Source organism: Solanum verrucosum, unplaced genomic scaffold, assembly GCF_900185275.1.
Source record: "Solanum verrucosum unplaced genomic scaffold, falcon-dt-bn FXZP01000281.1, whole genome shotgun sequence".
NCBI lineage: Eukaryota > Viridiplantae > Streptophyta > Magnoliopsida > Solanales > Solanaceae > Solanum > Solanum verrucosum.
The window spans coordinates 258,083-278,255 of NW_026020554.1; the positions used below are offsets into that span (position 1 = coordinate 258,083).

The following is a 20,173-nucleotide window of genomic DNA, read 5'->3' on the forward strand; positions in this document are numbered from 1 at the left end:
CTATTCATCTTGGCTTGTTTGCACTATTATTACATAATCGTCAAAATTATGAATTCAAGTATCTATTATTTTCTTATAGAAAATAGAATTGACAATCGATACATTGAAGGCAAATGACTTTTCTTTCAAAGCTTGCATAACTAATTAAAATTGTTTTGATTACTAGAAAATCCACACGCTAATTTGACACCTTGCCGACATGTCTAAGCGTAATTTTGTTGGTCCTTAACAAATAATTATAATCTTTAATAATAAATCTTATAAGTAGATGATGCTATAATAAAACATTCAATTATATCATAGTGCAACGAGTAAAAGATTCGGAATAAATATGATTTTATTATAATTTAATTCAATAACAAGTTGAATTAAATCAATAGTCTTCTAATTTGACCTCATTTCTAAAATAGCATATATATGGCTATATTGAAGTTGTTTTTAATTCGTTACTCGACACGTAATGTTCATATTGAAATTTCAATTTGTATTCAGATTGTTACACAAGATTTATTATCAAAATATAAAAAATTTCATATTAAAATATTTTTCATACTAATAACGTATATCATTAAGAATCAGTGAATCTTATTCATTTTACCACATTCTTCGATGATTATTCGGGATCAAAAGTGTTGGAGGGCTTTGGCTTGTTGTAAATTGTCAAAGCATGAAAAGAAGAGAAAGCAAATCAGAGAAATAAAAGTTGGACCCGATCACGTGACCCGACTTGCACGGGTCTCTCGTCTTTTTCTTGGTGGTCCAAATCCTCCCACTTCACTTTTTTTCCGCTCGAGTATTTATATTGGAGGTCGATTAAGCCGAAATTAATATGATTTGTTTTTAGAAATAATGTTCTTAATAAATTTTTTCCATATTTAGAACTCGAACTAAATATTTTTAGCTAGAGATGGGGAAATTTTAATCATCCATCACAATCTATGTTGGTCACGCCCTCCAATTATTTCTTTGTTTTTTTTAAAAAAAAAAGCGAAAAAACTCAAATATATCATCGAACTTTGACAAAATGCTCATCTATGATATTCATTAACAAATTGGCTCATCTATGTCATTTCCGTTTGAGAAAAAGTTCATTCATGTCAAACTTTTTACTGATGTACATAGATTAGTTTTTTCTCCAAGTTGGCATGTTTGAACCTTTTCCCTTTTACAAAAATGATTTAATTAATGACGTAACCGAATCATAATTGACCACGTGTAAAAAGTATTTTGCATAATGAAAAATATTTTTAGTTTACAAATAATGGCATGAATAAGCCTTTTCACAAAAGAAAATGACATAAATGAGTTAAATTTTAACAGATTACATAAACGAGTCTTTTCTCAAAGTTCGATCACATATTTTTTAATTTTTTCCTTTAAAAAATAATTTTGTCTACTTTTACATTTTTCAAATGTTTAAAATGAAATATTTCTGAAAATATGACGTCTTTGTTTACACTGTTCATTTCTTTATTAAGTGAAGCAGACAGAACCATGACTTTTAAACTTATCATTAAAATAAATAAATTTTAAATCACCTTTTATCATATGTTTAAAATAAAACATTTCTGAAAGAAACTCAAACAATAACAATTAAAAAAGTCAAAAAAATAATTTATATGTTAAAAAGATCAAATATATGATTTTATTTTTAAAAAAAAATAAAATTAATTTTATTATTTTTGTAACGATAGAGGTATATGTGAACCACTTTTATAACGATAGAAGTATATGTAAGCCACTTTTATAATGAGAGTTATCAGATCTAAATGACAAAATTAAAAGACATATATCAGATCATTTTCCCTTCTAAACAAAAATGATTATTTACAGTGTTCGAGTATGAAATTATGATCGAATTATAACTATTTCAACTTCTTTGAAAGTAATTATTTATGTATAAATTGAAATTCAACTTCAAGCTAAGAATAACTTGAAGGAGACACAACAATCTGCATAGGTTGTTCTTAAAAAAGATTAGCACATACTTTTAATTTAGAAATTGAATTTCTTGTTTCTTTTTAATAAATAATTTATACCACATAAACATCTATAATTGTATTACAATTTTTTTCATAAAAAAAAAAGAGTAGAAATCAGCCAATAACAATATGCCACGTGTCCACTAAATTAGCGTAACTTTAGCAGTTGTTTCAGTTATGGTTTCTTTGTCTGAGGGAACCAACGAGCCACGTGTCACGATAATTACGCTTAATAGAGTAGTTAATACCTTGGAAGAATTAAATAAATTTAACAAGAAGGTGTGGAGTTTAAAAAATTATTCCCTTTCTTGGATAGAGGTAATGCTTACGAGTTCGATGAAATTGAATAAACTATTTTTTATAAAGGAAAAAGATTTAAATAGATCATCGAATTTTGAGAAATGGAATTGTCACCCGTTAAAAGTTTAACTCATTTATGTCATTGTCGTTTGAGAAAAAGTTCATTCATGTCAATATTTTTTAACTTCGATTTTGCAGTTGTCTCTGCTCCTTCCGTTATATTTTATTTTGTTATAATTTGACTGAATACAGAGTTTATAAAAAATATAATCGTCTTTTAAATTTTGTGATCATATTTTAAAAATATGTTTAGTGTATCAAAATACTCTTTCAATCTTATGACCTTCACAAATGCGATGCGAAATATTGAAATTAAAAATCTACTACTGAGTATAAAAATATCATTTTCTAAAAATTGAGAAAAAAGAAATAAGAATATTTTTTTTGGAAACACCAAAAATTCATCATCTTCTTCCCCTCTCATGTGCATCATTTCAAAAGCAAAAGCAAAAGTAAATGTCAATGTGATTTGCTATTGTTTATTGAGTTGATTGAAGTTCAGCAATTTAAATTATCAGTATTGTAAAATAATGTTCTATTTTATCCTTGAAGAATTTAATTCAAATTTTAGGCAATTATGGATGGGATGAGTTCTTTAAAAAAAGAAAATGCTCTTCATCAAAGATTTTCTTTATTTAAAATTTTAAATTCAAAATTTTAATTAAAAGAGGAACAACTATTCGACGTTGGTATAACATAATGTCAAAGATGATGAATAGAACCATAAAAAGAGAGCCAATTGTCAATTTTCTGATTTTGCAGTGTGTACCATAAAAAGACAATTTTAGAAACGACAAAGAAATATGAGAGAGATCACTAATAATAATAGTAATAATAATGCACCTGTCACCATAACCTTAAACAGTACTTGGTTGGGATGCTAATTTGTTACTTAATTAATACATAGTTTTGTATTTGTCTTCTACTTGACTAAGGGCTTATAGGCCCTAGGCATCGAACAAAAATGGTATGTATTAAATGTACTTTTGAAAAGATTTGATGTGTAAAATGGTTTACGTGATAGAGGGGATGTGTAGTGGAGATTTGGGTACAATGTCATGGGGTAAATTATATGTAAAATTTTAAGACTAAACCTTAATGAAGTTGAATTATATATATATATTTTTCTCTTTATATATAAGTCATAATTGATGTGCTTCCAGTCAACGTATCTGTAGATGGTAGTTTGTGATATAAAAAAGATTTAGAAAAGATAAATTTCAATAATGATCGTCGTGATAATGTCTAATATTGGCGATGGTTATGGGAGAAGACTATAGATGGTAGTTTGTGGTGGTGGTGGTTAAACGAAGTGGTTAATGATAATGATGGTTAGCAATAGTGATTGGAATGGTGGTAATTTGTGGTAAATGATGGTGATTGATAATGTTTGTGATGACTGGTGACGGTAATTGTTGGTAGTTGTGATAATGATGGTTGGTGATTGTAATTATAAATGATAGTTGATGGTAGTGATGATTAACTGTGGTGAACAACGATAATAATGATTGTGGTTAAAAATAATTTTGTGATCAATAGAGGATGATAGTTGATAATAATGATAAAATGATGATGACAACTAGCAACAAAAATGAATGGAGTAGTTGAAAAATGTCTTCTTCGAAAAATCGTTAAATAGATAGCGCAATAATAAAATTACATTAAAATTTTCTTATAATAATAAAGAACTTGATAAACTATGTATGCCCAATAGTCTAAAGTTTGTACTCGTAAAATTCATAGTTGTGATTTATATTGTATTAATTAGATTACATATTCCCCTTATCAAATATCTCCTTAGTCATCATATATATTAATAGAGTCACACTATCAATCCGTGTGGCCTTACAACACTTCTTTATATATGATATCAGAGACAAAGTATCAAGTAGCGTTACAGATTACGAATCTTAGGACTACACAAACAACATCTCCTTGACAAGACATATATTGAACAAGAAGATCTCCGCAACTTTATCACAGACATACTGGTAGTACTTAGAATGATAAATGAAATACTGGATCAACCAAACAATTCAACTTTGAAAATATTACAATATAAGAAGAGAGAATAAATATTCACCACAAGTCAACATGTGTTCCAATAAGAAGAAGGAATAACCAATATATTTATAAAAAGAAATGACATTTAAAATAAAATGGAAAGGTATTGGTTTTTCAAAATGGAAAAGGACAAAACACATATAAAATTAAAAGACATATAGAAAAAAGTTGATTTAACTCTCAAACATAAAAACTAACATATGTTATTAAAAACTTTAATAAAAAGTACTATAATTTACAATAAATAATAACTTAAAATATCTACAAGACAACCAAAAAAAGACTAATTTTTGTACTGCTTGTGTCACATAAATTAGGATTGGGATGATTTTAAAATTTTAATTTTGGTTATACATTATAAAATAGCCGAAAAATTGAATGATACAATTTTTTTAAAAATAACCGAATGAATCGTCCTATCGATAACCCTAATGTTACTTCTACTCTATTTATTTTTACTTAAATTTAGAAAGATATGCTTCATTTCTACCCTCAATCTTATCGCTACATTTATTTGCTATTTAAAATTGAAATTAAAAAGACAAATGACAAATAAGTTTCTATATTAGCTCACTTAATTATGAGCAAAATATATTATAACAATCTTTACTAATTTTATAACAATACATAAACTATACTCCCTCCGTCCCATATTAGATGGGCACTTCCAACTTTACTCGGTGATTAAGAAATCATTAATACATTGGAAGACTTCACCATTTTACCCTTTGTTTATATCAATGCACAATGAAATGTGTTACAAAAAATACACATACAATATAAGAATGGTCATATTAATTGTAGGGGTAGAATGGAAAAGAATTAATTAATTCTATCCTAATTTAATAAGTGCTCAAATAATATGAAATTTTTTTTTAGTAAGATTCTCATCTACTATGGGACGGAGAGAGTATTAGTTTTTGAAAATGGAAAAGGATAAAACACATATAAAATTAAAAGACATATAAAAAAAAATTGGTTTAACTCTCAAACATAAAAACTAACATATGTTATTAAAAACTTTAATAAAAAGTACTATAATTTACAATAAATAATAACTTAAAATATCTACAAGACAACAAAAAAAAGACTAATTTTTGTACTGCTTGTGGCATATAAATTAGGATTGGGATGGTTTAAAAATTTAATTTTGGTTATACATTATAAAATAGCCGAAAAATTGAATGATATAATTTTTTTAAAATAACCGAATGAATCGTCCTATCGATAACCCTAATGTTACTTCTACTCTATTTATTTTTACTTAAATTTAGAAAGATATGCTTCATTTCTACCATCAATCTTATCGCTACATTTATTTGCTATTTAAAATTGAAATTAAAAAGACAAATGACAAATAAGTTTCTATATTAGCTCACTTATGAGCAAAATATATTATAACAGTTTTTACTAATTGGACACTTCCAACTTTACACGGTGATTAAGAAATCATTAATACATTGGAATACTTCACCATTTTGCTCTTTGTTTATATCAATGCACATTGAAATGAGTTACAACAAATACACATACAATATAGGAATGGTCATATTAATTGTAGGGGTAAAATGGAAAAGAATTAATTAATTCTATCCTAATTTAATAAGTGCTCAAATAATATGAAAAAAATATTTTTAGTAAGATTCTCATCTAATATGGGACGGAGAGAGTATTAGTTTTTGAAAATGGAAAAGGACAAAACACATATAAAATTAAAAGACATATAAAAAAAAGTTGGTTTAACTCTCAAACATAAAAACTAACATATGTTATTAAAAACTTTAATAAAAGTACTATAATTTACAATAAATAATAACTTAAAATATCTACAAGACAACAAAAAAAAGACTAATTTTTGTACTGCTTGTGTCACATAATTTAGGATTGGATGATTTTAAAATTTTAATTTTGGTTATACATTATAAAATAGCCGAAAAATTGAATGATATAATTTTTTTAAAAATAACCGAATGAATCGTTCTATCGATAACCCTAATGTTACTTCTACTCTATTTATTTTTACTTAAATTTAGAAAAATATGCTTCATTTCTACCCTCAATCTTATCGCTACATTTATTTGCTATTTAAAATTGAAATTAAAAAGACAAATGACAAATAAGTTTCTATATTAGCTCACTTAATTATGAGCAAAATATATTATAGCAATCTTTACTAATTTTATAACAATACATAAACTATACTCCCTCCGTCCCATATTAGATGGGCACTTCCAACGTTACACGGTGATTAAAAAATCATTAATACAATAGAAGACTTCACCATTTTGCCCTTTGTTTATATCAATGCACATTGAAATGAGTTACAAAAAATACACATACAATATAGGAATGGTCATATTAATTGTAGGGGGTAAAATGGAAAAGAATTAATTAATTCTATCCTAATTTAGTAAGTGCTCAAATAATATGAATTTTTTTTTTAATAAGATTCTCATCTAATATGAAATGGAGAGAGTAACAATATAACTTTATTAATGTTGGGCCCAGGCAGTGCCCAGACTTTCTTTACTAGTATATCTAGACATATCAACTTGTCTACATTGTGTTAGTTGTACACTTCAACTTATAAAATAATCATTTAAACACCTTCAAGTTTATGTGTCACGTCGATATCAAATATCCACGAAACACAACAACAAAAGTTGAATTGCCTAAATCTGCATTCTCATAGAAAGATGTCTATCTATCCATGTATTATGCCTTTTTATTTCCAACTAACCATAGTTACCTTCTAATTAAACAACATTATTCCTAAACAAACTAGTCATTATACCTTGATTATCTACTATAGTCTTCCCCCTTTATCCTCCCCCATTTGCCCCATCCCAAAGCTCAAAGCTTTTTCTTCTCCCTCACTCTTTTGTCCACTTCTACAAGAACCCAAGAAAAGCTTTCCCAAGCTACTAGTTAATTAAACTAACCAACTTTTCTCCTTGAAAGTTACCCACCTCAAATCCATCATCACTACCCCCACCCCACCTCTCTGTTTCTTGAACTATAGCTTCAGACCCTTTGTTCACTTCTTTCAGACAAAATATCAAACAGATAGAGTGCAACAACAAAACCCACCTCAGATTCATCACCACTATCCCCTACAGTCTTGTTGGAGGAAAGAAAAATTGGGTCTTTTTCTGTTTCTTAAACTGTAGCTTCAGTCCCTTTGTTGAATTCTTTCAGGCAAAATATCAAACACATAGAGTGCAACAATGAGCTGACATTTTGGGTCAATTGGTGATGATACAGAAAGAGATTACTTTGTTTATACTCAATGGGAAGACGACAAATTAATGGTGGTGTTGATTTTTGGGGAATTGTGCCACCGCCGAGTATGGCTCCGGCAGAAGCAAATGGTGGGCTAGAAGGAGAAGATCATTGGAGAAACTTTGACAACTCTGTAAATGCTGTATCGTTTGGTTTCGTTGCGACTGCTATTCTTATTTCTATGTTCTTAGTAATGGCGATTTTCGAGAGGTTTCTCCGGCGAAGACCATCGTCGTCCGGTGGTGATCGGAATAGTTCCGATCAAATGAGAGTCCAGAGGAAACTTGATTACCCTTCTCCTGAGGTATGCTTTTATTTTCTCACTTTTTTATTTTGATGCGATGTGTGTGATTCATTTCGTTTTATATGACAATATTTAACTAAACTTAAAATTTATGAAATAACCAAATGCTTTATGCTCACATATCAAAATAATATTAACTCACGAAGAAATTTTAGTAGCTAAGTTAGTTTATTAGTGAGAGTTGAATTATACATTATATAAAATTGGTGATTTTAAACGTGACATAGTAGTTACTCCCTTCTTTCTAGGGATAAGGGTGAAAAATATCTCAATTTTGGTCGGATTTGCTGTTGCAATACTAAACTTTCATGAGGACCTATTACTCCCTAGACTATTTAATACCGTATTTTTTACCCCTGAACTATTTAATAGTGTATTTTAAAGGTATATATGTGTCCACGTGGACACATTACTATTTATAATTTTGCATTATCTTTTATGTCCACGTGGACAAATATATATATTTAAAATATGGTATTAAATAGTCTAGAGAGGTAATAGATCCTCATGAAAGTTTAGTATCGTAACAACAAATTCGACCAAAGTTGGGGTATTTTTCAAATCCTTATTTCTTCTTTCTATTTGCATTCTCATTAAAATGGTTTGGTTATGTAAAATCTACAAGCTAGAGGTAAGATGATCTATGCGTGTTTTGTTATTTTAGATCGTATTTATGAGATCACATTGGATTTATTGTTATTGTTGTAGTTGATTATGTAGAATCCACTTAACTAAAATAAGTATGAAATTCTGTTAAAAATAATCAATATCTTTTTTATTATGTTGAAATTTATTATTTTGAAGTAAATATAAAAGCTAAAAACACAATAAAAGAGAAAATCTATTGCATCGTCATTATCAAGATAAAATGAGAAGTTTAAAGTTTAGAACTTTTAAACATTGGAAAATTATAAGTATTATTTCCTAAGAGAATTGAAATATTTATCATTACCCTTCGTCCATTTTTTACTTTTTCATATATTAAAAATTGTATATTTATTTGTATTTGTTCGATTAAAAAATCAAACATAACTTATCATTTATAACTTTTTGCATATCAATATGATGAAAAAATACATCTTAAACTATTATTTAAAATTCATATCGTTTGACTCTCAAAAAGAAAATTATGACAACTAAAAAGGAACAATGAAAGTATTAAAAATAGATGACACTTTTACTTGTTTAGTTTAGAAAAATAAAAAATTATTTATCATTTGGTTTTTAATGTATTTTTTTAAATATTAAATTTATTATATTCAAAGGATGACATAATAAATTCATCATTTTATTAATTACTTTTTAAGAGATGTATCAAGTCAAATATGAAGAAGTAAAAATGAACAAAGGAAAAACAAGTTACTCCTATTATTCTAGATTTTTTATACTAAATTATATGATTGTCTCCATCAAACTAAGATGCATAAATTGAAATGAAAATACTTTATTTTTAAGGACCGCAATGAGTAGTCTAACTAACTTTTTTGTGACAGTTAATTGCTTTTTTCCTTAATGTCATTATTGCTTCTCACATAATTATGGCTATTACAATAATAACTCATAGCTGGATTATTTGAATGGGATTCTATTCATAATTATCATTTTGTAGACCTTAGTGAATATGAATCATTCTTGATCATCATGTCCTTGGAAAATTTATTTTTGAATTTTTGATTCAATTAATCTAACTTTAACCCTCAGACAAAAAGAAAAAGTTATTAACATTATTCTAGTTAAACATAGTTTGTCATAATTTATCAGACGGGAATCTAAATTAGTTAGGCTCACAAGCTTCGGACAACAAATGCTTAAACCGGAAAAGATAATGTGTCAAGTATCACAAAATATAGAGTGATGAGATTAGGGGCGGATTTAAGAGGGGGCGAGGGTGTTCACTCTATCTCTTCAGTAAAAATTTTTATGGTTTATATAAGGTATTTTTGAATTTTAGAAGTTGGCTCAGTGGTTTAGGGAGTTCAATATTCACCTTGAGATTCTAAGTTCAAATTTCAGGCACTATATTTTTATTTTTCTAAGACTGGACTTATAAGCTGGTTAAACTAATTTATATACACTACTTTAACTTATATATGCATTTTGGTAAATATTGAAAGTGTTTATAAGCCAAAATCAATCAAAAATTATATAAATTGGTCACTCTCAACTTTTATGATTCTACAACTTCTAAAAGTACTTTTAGTATGATCGAGCCTTTTATAGTTTTATCCCTAATATCGTTTGTAAAACAGTAATTTTAAATTATTTCTCTATTCTATTTTAGTTATTGTCCTTTTTCACCAACTTTTTGTGTAAATAGTTTTAAAGAATATTGCAGACATTTTAGCAGAAAAAAAAATGCTTATGAACATCTTTTTATCAAATACATTCATGATTTATGTTGTTCGGGCTCTTCAAAAATATCAACATGTACATTTCAAATTTTTAAAGGTAATGCATTTTTTGAGGATTCTATTAAAAATATAATTAGATACTACGAGTGTGCTTTCTCTAATAGCTTAAACTTTTAGATGAGATAGTTACATGCTTCAACATGGTATTAGAGCAGACAAAGGTTCTGAGATCGAATCTCACCACCACCCATGTCAAAAATAATTTCCACGTGCTTGACTTATGAGAAAAAAAAACCAGGCCCGCACGTGAGGGGTATTGAGAATATAATTAAATAATTAAAATTTGTTATCTCTAATATCTTAAGCTTTTAGATGAGATAGTCATACGCTTCAACATTGTATTAGAGCAGACAAAGGTTCTGAGATTGAATCCCACCGGCTTGACTTATGAAAAATAATCAAGCCCGCATGTGTGGTGGTATTGAGAATATAATTAAATAATAAACATATGTTCTCTCTAATAGCTTAAACTTTTAGATGAGATGGTCAAATAAACGAACGACTTATCATCAAATTCATCACTTCTATCCAAACACGTATTTATAAATTCAACTTCAATACCTTAATACTGATCGACTATTTTTAATCAGCTAACCCAGAGGGACTCATAATTTTCATAATGAACTTAAATTTATTGGAAACATCTCATTCTTATGTATTCATGCGATTCTTTTGTCTAAAACCAAAAATTTATTAAACAAGAGGTTGCCATGATGGCCCCCATTGTGTTTTCTGCATGGTACACTACCAAGTATAAAAGACTTTTTAGAAAAAGACTTTTCTAGTTGAAGCCCATGTTGCGTGTGTCCCATTTTTATGCATATTAGAAGACATTAAAGCCCCATGATATGCTATTTTATACAAAGAGTTATTCAGAACAATGGTTTTTTGATTGTCATTCTTGTCCCAGCATCTTGACAAAAGAGAAACTATAGCTTCCAATGACATCCCACCATATTTTGACTTTGGACGCCATGATGACATAGGATGAGTTAATGTTGGGATTCAATATTCTTTTTATAATCGTGATGTTCAGTTTAACTTGTGTGTATTTCTATTAAATCTACAAGGTACCTGCTAATTTCCCTTAGCAACTAGCAGGTATCGAATAATTGTCATTTTTGCCTTCGCTGAAATTGTATAGCCTATTTGACTTCTTCATGTGTTATTCATACTTAGAACCCCCTTAATGAAAATTCTAATAGCATATATAAACAATCTAATTTTCCGTAAAGAGGGTTCGGATGGACCCCTCGGCCCTACGTGGCTCTGCCTCTGTCCTCAAGGTAAGGTGTATCCACCCTTGGACCACACCCTTGGGTGCCAATGCTGGGATTCAACATTTTCTTGACATGTTACCTTTTTTGGGAGAAGATCAATGAATTAGGATTTAAAAATTCACAATTTTGAAAGATTTATGAGTGGGAGTATCTGAAGTTTCTATAGTGGGCTGCATTATGACATATTTATTAATTGTTCCTTTTCAGTTAAGTACACTTGTCTAGTATTCTTCCCAAAATTATTGCTAAAGCTAAGATTCTTTTGCTTTAAATGTTCTAATTGATTGCTAGAATCATGTGTATACCAATGCTTAATAGTGTGGAGCAAATTGTTTTATCAAAAAATATGCTTCTTTTTTTAAAACAGATCCCTATTTTAGTGTCGTCATGTGTTTTTACTTGAGTCGAGGGTCTGTTAGAAATAACTTCACAAGATAGGGGTAAAAGTGCGTACACCCCACCGTCTCCAAGACTCCACTTGTGAGATTATACTGGATATGTTCTTGTTATTGATGTTGCCTGTTTTAGTGTTGCAATTTCTACCATGAGAAGTCTAAAACATACTTATTGCCTTTGACTCTAGCCTCTCATTTAACTGGCTACTTCATCAACTTCTCAATCCCTTATGAGTGTAGCTCACACTTCTACATCTTTTCCTATCTATAGTCAGAGGACTGCTGCTCATAACTATTGGCGGCTTATAATAAGTGAGCTACTATAAGTCTACAAAAGGTTAAATCGCATAGCTAATGTAGAATTTTCTTATACTGACAGTGCATATAAGTTAAATTTCATTTTCTTTTGTTGATGATTCTCACCTATATATGTGGAGTTGTCTATATAATGTTCTTCTGTTAATACTTACAGATGACTTTTTATGCGAATGGAGTATCAGTACTGATGCCTGGGGAAGAAGTTCCTACCTTCATTGCACATCCTGTACCCGCGCCTTCTCCTATGGAATGTACATCTCAACCCCTTCATCATCAAAACGACGCGTCTCCTTCAAGTCCAGCCTCAACTTCTACTAGTCATAGCTCCAGTTGACAACAATACAGATATGAAATTGAAATTTATGGTTGTCACTCACAAAAACCTCTATGTGAAAGTAGATATTTGTTAGGAAAAATGTCCACTCATACATTAAAATTTAAGGGTTTTTTTACCTTGAGGAACTTGTCATTGTATTTACATATAGTGTAATATGATCTGACTACTGGCTTTCTTCACTACTCCAGGATATGTTCCAATTCCAACCCCTTCTTTACATGGAGCCAGGATTTTACCAAGGGATTCCAAATATAAAGAAGTAAACACACGAAGAAATCAAAAGGATTAAGCAATTTTATTTTTTTTATAATTATAAAACTAAGTTTGATCTAATATATACGTTTTTCAAGAAGGAATTGGCATCACCAATGAAAGTTGAACCCAATGATCTCTCCCTCCTACCTTCAAGTGTTGATCTTTGTTTGTGTTGGTGTTGAGGTTCTACCCTATAATTTATTTAGCGAACGAGATTCAAAGAACATTTTAGTACATTATATACATATTTAAGATAGGGTTACTAGATTTTTTAATTAAATTTCGTGTCCAATTAAACTAAGACATTTTTTCTTTTGTCCCTCCTCAAGAGCTCCTACCTTTTTTTCTCTATTGGTGACTCAAACCAACAACCACATGATTGGAGGTGAGAAAACAACAACATACCCTGTGAAGTTCTACTAAGGGGTGTCTGGGGATGCACTATAGTAAAAACAACTTTTAGTGTCAATAAATATACACATTAAGTCATTAACAAAGAGAGAGCTAAAACCTTTATTGACATTAGTTAATTCTCATTTGATCTAATGCCGATGTAGGTTTTAGGGACATTTACAAAGAGTGTTAATTGCCGCTAAAAATACATAATTTAGTGATAGTTAAGTTATTGTCATTAATTAATTGCCGCTAAAGATCAATTTTGGTGTAGTGAGCATAGAGTGTACACAAACCTTATCACTATCTCACACTACAACAAAACATCTTTTAACGGCAATAAATATACACAATAACAAAAAAGGCTAAAGCCTTTATCGACATTAGTTAATTGATCCAACGTGGCTTAAGGTTTTAGAGACATTGACAAAAAGTGCTAATTGCAAATACATTTTTAGTGCAATCAACCTATTGTCAATAATTAATTGCTGCTAAAGATTATTTTTGATATAGTATCATAGAAGTAGAGATGTTATTTCTGAAAGACCCTCTCGACTTAAATACAATATAATCTCATATACATAAAAAAAAAAGAAAAAAAAAAGAAGACCTTAGTATTTAGTGAGTCTCACACACCACAACTAATCAAACTTACCATTAAGGTCCAAAATCTTCAAACTTGTATAAATCCCTCCAGATTTTTTCCTGTGAACACCCGCAAATACCTTCATACATTTTTTCTCATACATAAATTCCCCCAATTTATTCTGCTAAAAAACAGGCAAAAAAATGACCAAATGAATGATAAACAAAAAATACATAACAGAATATTGCAAAGAAAACAACTATTCACTAATGACTCTTAATTTAATTCAATAATAATTGTGCATTGTGTGATCAATGCACATTTTCTACATTCCCAATTAGTGCTACAGATTATTTTTTTTTTGCATATATTTGTATATTTCTGTTGCATTTTTTGGGTTTGCTTTTGGGAGCTTAGAGTTTTTTGATTATTGAAAAAAAAAATGGCCTATAATGATAATCCTTTTGCAGAAGAAGCTAACGTGAATCCGTTTGCGGTACGTCTCTAGCACGATAGATTGGTGCATTGTATCTGTTTTCCGATAGTAGTTGCATTTGTCTCGTAGTTGCCTTTGTTATTCCTTGTTTATTTATTGTGTTTCAGTTATCACATTAGTTGGTTATATATGGTTGTTGCCCCCTTTTTTGTATGTTATGTTTTCCTTATTATTTTCTATGTCCTCTTTACGTTTGTATTGTTGCTATGATGTTCGTTACTCGAGCTGAGGTTCTTTTGAAAACAACCTGTCTACCTCCTCGAGGTAGTGGTAAGGTGTATGTACACTCTACCATCTCCAGACCCCGCTTTTGAGTAATTTGATACATTGTTGTGGTTTTGATTTCTAGTTTAGAGGAAAGTGTTGTTCATGTTGGTGTTGTGGTTTTTATTTTATTTTTTAGTTGCCTTTTTGTGTTGTTAGAAATGATTAAAATGCCATGGAGTTAGAATATTGTTTTTTTTTTTTTTTTTGAATTATTTTTGTTTGAAAATCTATTGGATTCGAGCCCTGGAATGAAAAAAATCTTGGTAGGAAGCGTTTCCCTCTTTAATGAACCTTATACGGCATGAAATTGGATTGGTTAGTGTCCTGGAATGGGTACCTAACACAGCTTGTAAACCCGAAAAGAATTTTGCTTTGAAAATTTGTATGTCCAATTTGAACTATATCAATGGATCCTGGCCTTGTAACTGCCCAGAGGAAGAGATTAAGCAAAGGATGACAAAATTTGATATGAAACCATAAAGTCGTTTTTAGGTGAAGAGCAGCTTTGCAGTAATAGTAAAGTCGTCTCCCTTATGACCTCTAGGTCACGGACTTAGAGTCTCACTAAAGCTCCGTGCAGCCCCTATTCCAGTGCCGAATTTGAACAGTGAAGTGGCTGGACATGACATCTAGGTCACTAGTTCGAGCCATGGTATAAGTAATTAATGCTTGTGTCATAGTAGCTAGCCTATATTATACTCCCTTGAGGTGTGTCCTTCCTCGGACCCTGTGTAAACACGGGATGCTTTGTGGATCGGGTTGCCATTTATTAGGAGCTTCTTTAATTTCATTGAACTAGCTTCTTATGATTATATATATATATATATACACCTTGCTTATGCATTATTTTACTTACTAAAATGTTCAGAATGGGAGTTCAGCTCGTGGTTCAACAGTCGATATTCCTCTTGATAGTGCAAAGGTGAGACAGATTAGTTGACAATTTGAACTCTGTATATTTTGCTTACGAATGAACAGAGTAATCGTGTGTTTCATTGCGATACTGCGGTTTAATGATCCTTTTTTAACTCGCGTAACTATTCAGGATTTGAAGAAGAAAGAGAAGGAACTACAAGCTAAAGAGGCTGATCTGAAAAGAAGAGAACAGGTAGGCTTGCATAGCACTTTATATGGCTATGTTGCTTGGACTCTTCAAAAATGATGACATGTGTCGGATTCCCTAAAAGTAGTTCATGTTTGGAGAATCCGACACTGGTGTAACAACATTTTTGGAGAGTCTGGACAACATTCAGTTGCAAATTTGTGATGGGACATATTGATCCGTCACAAAAAAGAAAAGTTTACGAAGGACCATCCATCGGAAACATTTACACTAGTAATTCTCTGTTTTCTTTGTTTCTTACAGGATGTGAGAAGGAGAGAAGAAGCTTTAGCAGGAGGTATATATTTTCTCCATTGTATATTAATATGTTTTTGCGCGCTCTTGAGCTGATAATCAAAGTTTTATTTGACGAAAAATTTGTTCTTTACTTCTGATCTCCCCTTCTTCTTTCGACAGCTGGTGTTGTTATAGAGCATCGTAATTGGCCACCATTCCTTCCAATCATTCATCATGATATTGCGAATGAAATTCCAATCCATCTACAAAAGATGCAGTATGTTGCATTCACTACATTGTTGGGTACGTTGATTTAATCAATAATATTCTCAACACGCCCCTTCACATGTTGACTTTGATTCTTTTTTTCATTGAATCAAGCACGTGAAGTTACTTTTTGATAAAACGTGGTTGGTGAGACTCGAACTCATGACCTTTGTCTGCTCTGATATCATGTTCAAAATGATATTTGAATCAAGAGTGTCTATAGTCTTAGGAAATTGTTTTGTTAGAATGATTTTCAGGGACGAGCTTTGGTGCTTCTTCGATTGTTGAATCAGACAAGTATCTTTAACTTCAAACTTTGTGAATTGCAGGTTTGGCGGGTTGTATGGTATGGAACATAATGGCAACCACCTGTGTTTGGATCAAAGGAGGAGGTTGCTGCTAAACTAAATCTTACAATCTTTTTAATCCTTCAGAGTTGATTTCTCAAATCGTCACTCAACTAAAGACGACTTTCTGAGATACTATTAGTTGAGTGACCATCAGAGAAATCAACTCTTATCCTTTAGTATAAATCAACTATCTAACTTAACCTTTTTGTATCATTATAGACGTTGGCGCTTGGTTTTTCTCTCTTGTCTACTTCTTAGGTATTCCATCAGCCTACTTTTTGTGGTATCGTCCTCTTTATCGTGCGATGAGGTATTATATTGTTGTTGTTGTTATTGTTTTCTTATAATTTTGTAATGTTCTTCTACCTGTCGGTGACTATTTTCTCATATCTATTCTGTTTGCAGGACTGATAGTGTGCTGAATTTTGGGTGGTTTTTCTTTTGTTACGCGGTGAACACACATTCTTCGTCTCTTTCATTTCTTTTTTTTGCACTTGAGAGGTGCTTAATGATGTTAGAGTGCTTACTTGTCGGTTGATGTCAAGTTTGAGTGTCTGTTTATGTATTATGACTCTTTTTAATTCAATATGTATTGCAGATTCACATTGTATTCTGTGTCTTAGCCACAGCAGCACCTCCATTCGTCTTCAGGCAGCAATCCATGACGTAAGTTGAGTTTCTTGTGTGTGAAACGAGACTAGTTTGGATGTTTTTCTCGTCTTTTTTCTATAATCGTGGTGTCTGAGTCAACTTGCCATTTTCTCTTTTGATCTTTTCTATTTCATATAATATGACTAACTCCTTTTTACATTCTATGGTTAAACAGTGGTTTCATAAATGCAATTAATCTTATCGGCTGGAATTCGATAGTTGGGGTAAGGCTATGTCGGATTTTCATACTGTTAATTCATAAAATCAATCGTCTTCTGAACTTTGCGCGTGTTCAGATGAATGTCAGATCGCGAAAATCAAGAAACTCTAGCCATGTTGTACTAAATTAAACCTTGATTTTACTTGCAGATAATATTCTTCATTGGTGCTGGACTCTTTGCTCTTGAATCAGTGATCAGCATATGGGTTATTCAGGTTTAGTTTATTTGCCCCTTTGTCATTTCTTCTAGTATCGCTCTTACCAACAGGTCGATCCAGGATTTAAACTTGATAGGTTCATCCCGTTTAGTTCTCACATTGTAGTTTCATGTTGGCTAAATCCGTACATAGATAGACACTTAAAGTTGATACCAATCATTTAGATAGATACCTTAACTATCCTTGTGAACAAATAGACACTTCAAATTGGTTGTCATGTGTACACACTCGGATCAACGGAAAATTACACAGTTTATACATAGTTTAAAAAAAAATTATTCTTGTATATATAGTAGATATTGAACCTCCTTTGACTTCTTCGTGTGTTTACTTCTAGCTCCTCCAAAAAGTTATTTTTCATGTTAAAGTGATTATTCTTATTCACATACTGGATTTAGTTGAACGTGTAGCATCAAAACCGTCTCTGCTCTTACCTAACACCTTTCATGATCTACAATATGCAGCAAGTGTTCTCATATTTCCGAGGGAGTGGAAAAGCCGCGGAGATGAAGAAAGAGGCTGCAAGATCAACGATTAACGCAGCCATGTGAGAGCGAGAAATTCGTGGAGTTTTGAACTTTTGTCAAGTGTATTCTTTCATTGTTTCTTCTCACACCTTAGCCTTTTAGATGAGCTTATTTTTTTGTTGTTAATGTGACTTCTCAAGTACATACATAGTGGTGTAATGGCCTTTGGCTATACTAGTGTTGTGTTAATTCTTAAAATCTCAAAACTATTTTTCACATAACTAATGTTAATTGGTACATTTTCCCCTTCTCAGGGAGTTTTTTTGCATTCTATAGGAACAAAGTTGTATGAATATAGAGAGTTATGAAATTGTTCGATTTTTAGTTTCTACAATGTGTGTGTTTGGTGTCAATCAACAATGAGAATTGAACTCACATCTATACCTCGAAATGAAAAAAATTACTCAAGGTGATATTATATTAAGTGTTTGTCGTCCCACATCAGTAGAAAATGAGAAGTAGAGAGTTGAGAGGCAGTATAAAAGACGAGGTTTGTGGATAGAGTAAAGCATACCTTTCTCGGCCTTTTGGCTAAGATCAAGTGTAGTATCTGTTCTTATCAGTTTAATATCTGATATGTGGGTCATTGACTCACACGATATTAACTCAATTATTTAAGGGGGGAGGTCCATCAAAGTAGCTTGCTACTTGGGCCTTCATGAGTCGCCTAGGTTTTGCACTATAGCCCAGGCCTGGCGCACCCCACCAATTCAAGTTAAAATATTTGTGTGAATTAAGCAAATATCTTATAAAAGCAAAATAATCACAAACATATATCATTTTATATACATATTGAACTAAATAATTATACTATATATACCCCTTAATTAATTTTGTTTAACTAATACTAAATGAGTATCATATAATGTATTGGTATCATTGAGGTTAATAATTTTACTCAGTATATATAATATATATACTCTTATAGTATCATTGACTAATGAGTAATTTCTTAACAAGAAACATTAATGATACCTTTAGTATCAGTTAAGCGAAATTATTTAGTGATACCAATACAGTAAATGATACCTGATTCAATATCAGTTAAGTGAAAATTATTAGCTTTAATGAATTGGGGAGGGGGGAGGGGGGGGGGGGGCTATGGGCTGTAATATTTTTTGAAAGAATGGATATTTCTTGAATTATTTTGAATTGGAGTATGAACATGTAATTATTTTGAGAGTTTTATAACCCAATTATATATGGGCTGTAATATTTTTTGAAAGAATGGATATTTCTTGAATTATTTTGAATTGGAGTATGAACATGCAATTATTTTGAGAGTTTTATGACTCATTTATGTAGTTTTTTCAATATTTTTTTATTTGGCCTATGAAACTACTTTACAGATTCCCCATATTATGTGGTGTAAATGTCTCCAAGAATGCAACAAGTTCTTTTAGTGTAAAAATTAAGAGTAGAAACAACAAAGAATCACGATATTAAAACAGGAAAACCAGTAGGTATTTGGAGCTAAAGATAAAGGTGTCTTTTATACTAATGAAAATTCAGCATGTATAGGGTGTGTTCGGTATGAAGAATGTTTTTCTGAAAAATAAGTGAACTTATTTATTTTCTTGTGTTTGACATATAAGCAAAAAATATTATCCTTAAAGTATTTGTATATAGTCTTAGACTAATCTTATGAGAGGTAGGGTGTGAGGTGGTGGAGATGAGGACTACGAGGATGGGTTGGAAATGAGGTTTGTTGGGCGTGAGAACACAACCAATGTGAAATATCACTTGTGAAACATCATCCTTTATTTGGGTTTGGGACCGACAATATTAGCACTCACAAGAGTTAAATGATATCAAGGTTTTTTGCGATAGACACTCGACAAACATCCTCCTTTCCTTTATTTGAGTTTGGG

General features: G+C 30.7%; 2 protein-coding genes and 1 non-coding gene across 3 annotated transcripts; all 3 read left to right on the top strand.

Moving 5' to 3' along the window:
• The first annotated feature begins 7,413 nt into the window (after positions 1-7,413).
• Positions 7,414-12,826, top strand: LOC125810143 (uncharacterized). Its single transcript, XM_049489664.1, has 2 exons — positions 7,414-7,992; positions 12,551-12,826. The coding sequence occupies exons 1-2, from the start codon at positions 7,696-7,698 to the stop codon at positions 12,728-12,730; spliced, it is 477 nt and encodes a 158-aa protein (XP_049345621.1). The 5' UTR covers positions 7,414-7,695; the 3' UTR covers positions 12,731-12,826.
• Positions 12,827-14,196: 1,370 nt separating this feature from the next.
• Positions 14,197-18,326, top strand: LOC125810066 (secretory carrier-associated membrane protein 2-like). Its single transcript, XM_049489583.1, has 12 exons — positions 14,197-14,463; positions 15,599-15,652; positions 15,776-15,838; positions 16,097-16,130; positions 16,250-16,372; positions 16,666-16,728; positions 16,906-16,996; positions 17,092-17,137; positions 17,285-17,352; positions 17,513-17,561; positions 17,707-17,772; positions 18,240-18,326. The coding sequence occupies exons 1-12, from the start codon at positions 14,410-14,412 to the stop codon at positions 18,324-18,326; spliced, it is 798 nt and encodes a 265-aa protein (XP_049345540.1). The 5' UTR covers positions 14,197-14,409.
• A 486-nt stretch (positions 18,327-18,812) lies between these two features.
• Positions 18,813-19,008, top strand: LOC125810190 (U2 spliceosomal RNA). The gene has a single exon (XR_007441847.1). It is a non-coding gene; the product is annotated as a U2 spliceosomal RNA (small nuclear RNA).
• The last annotated feature ends 1,165 nt before the right edge of the window (positions 19,009-20,173 follow it).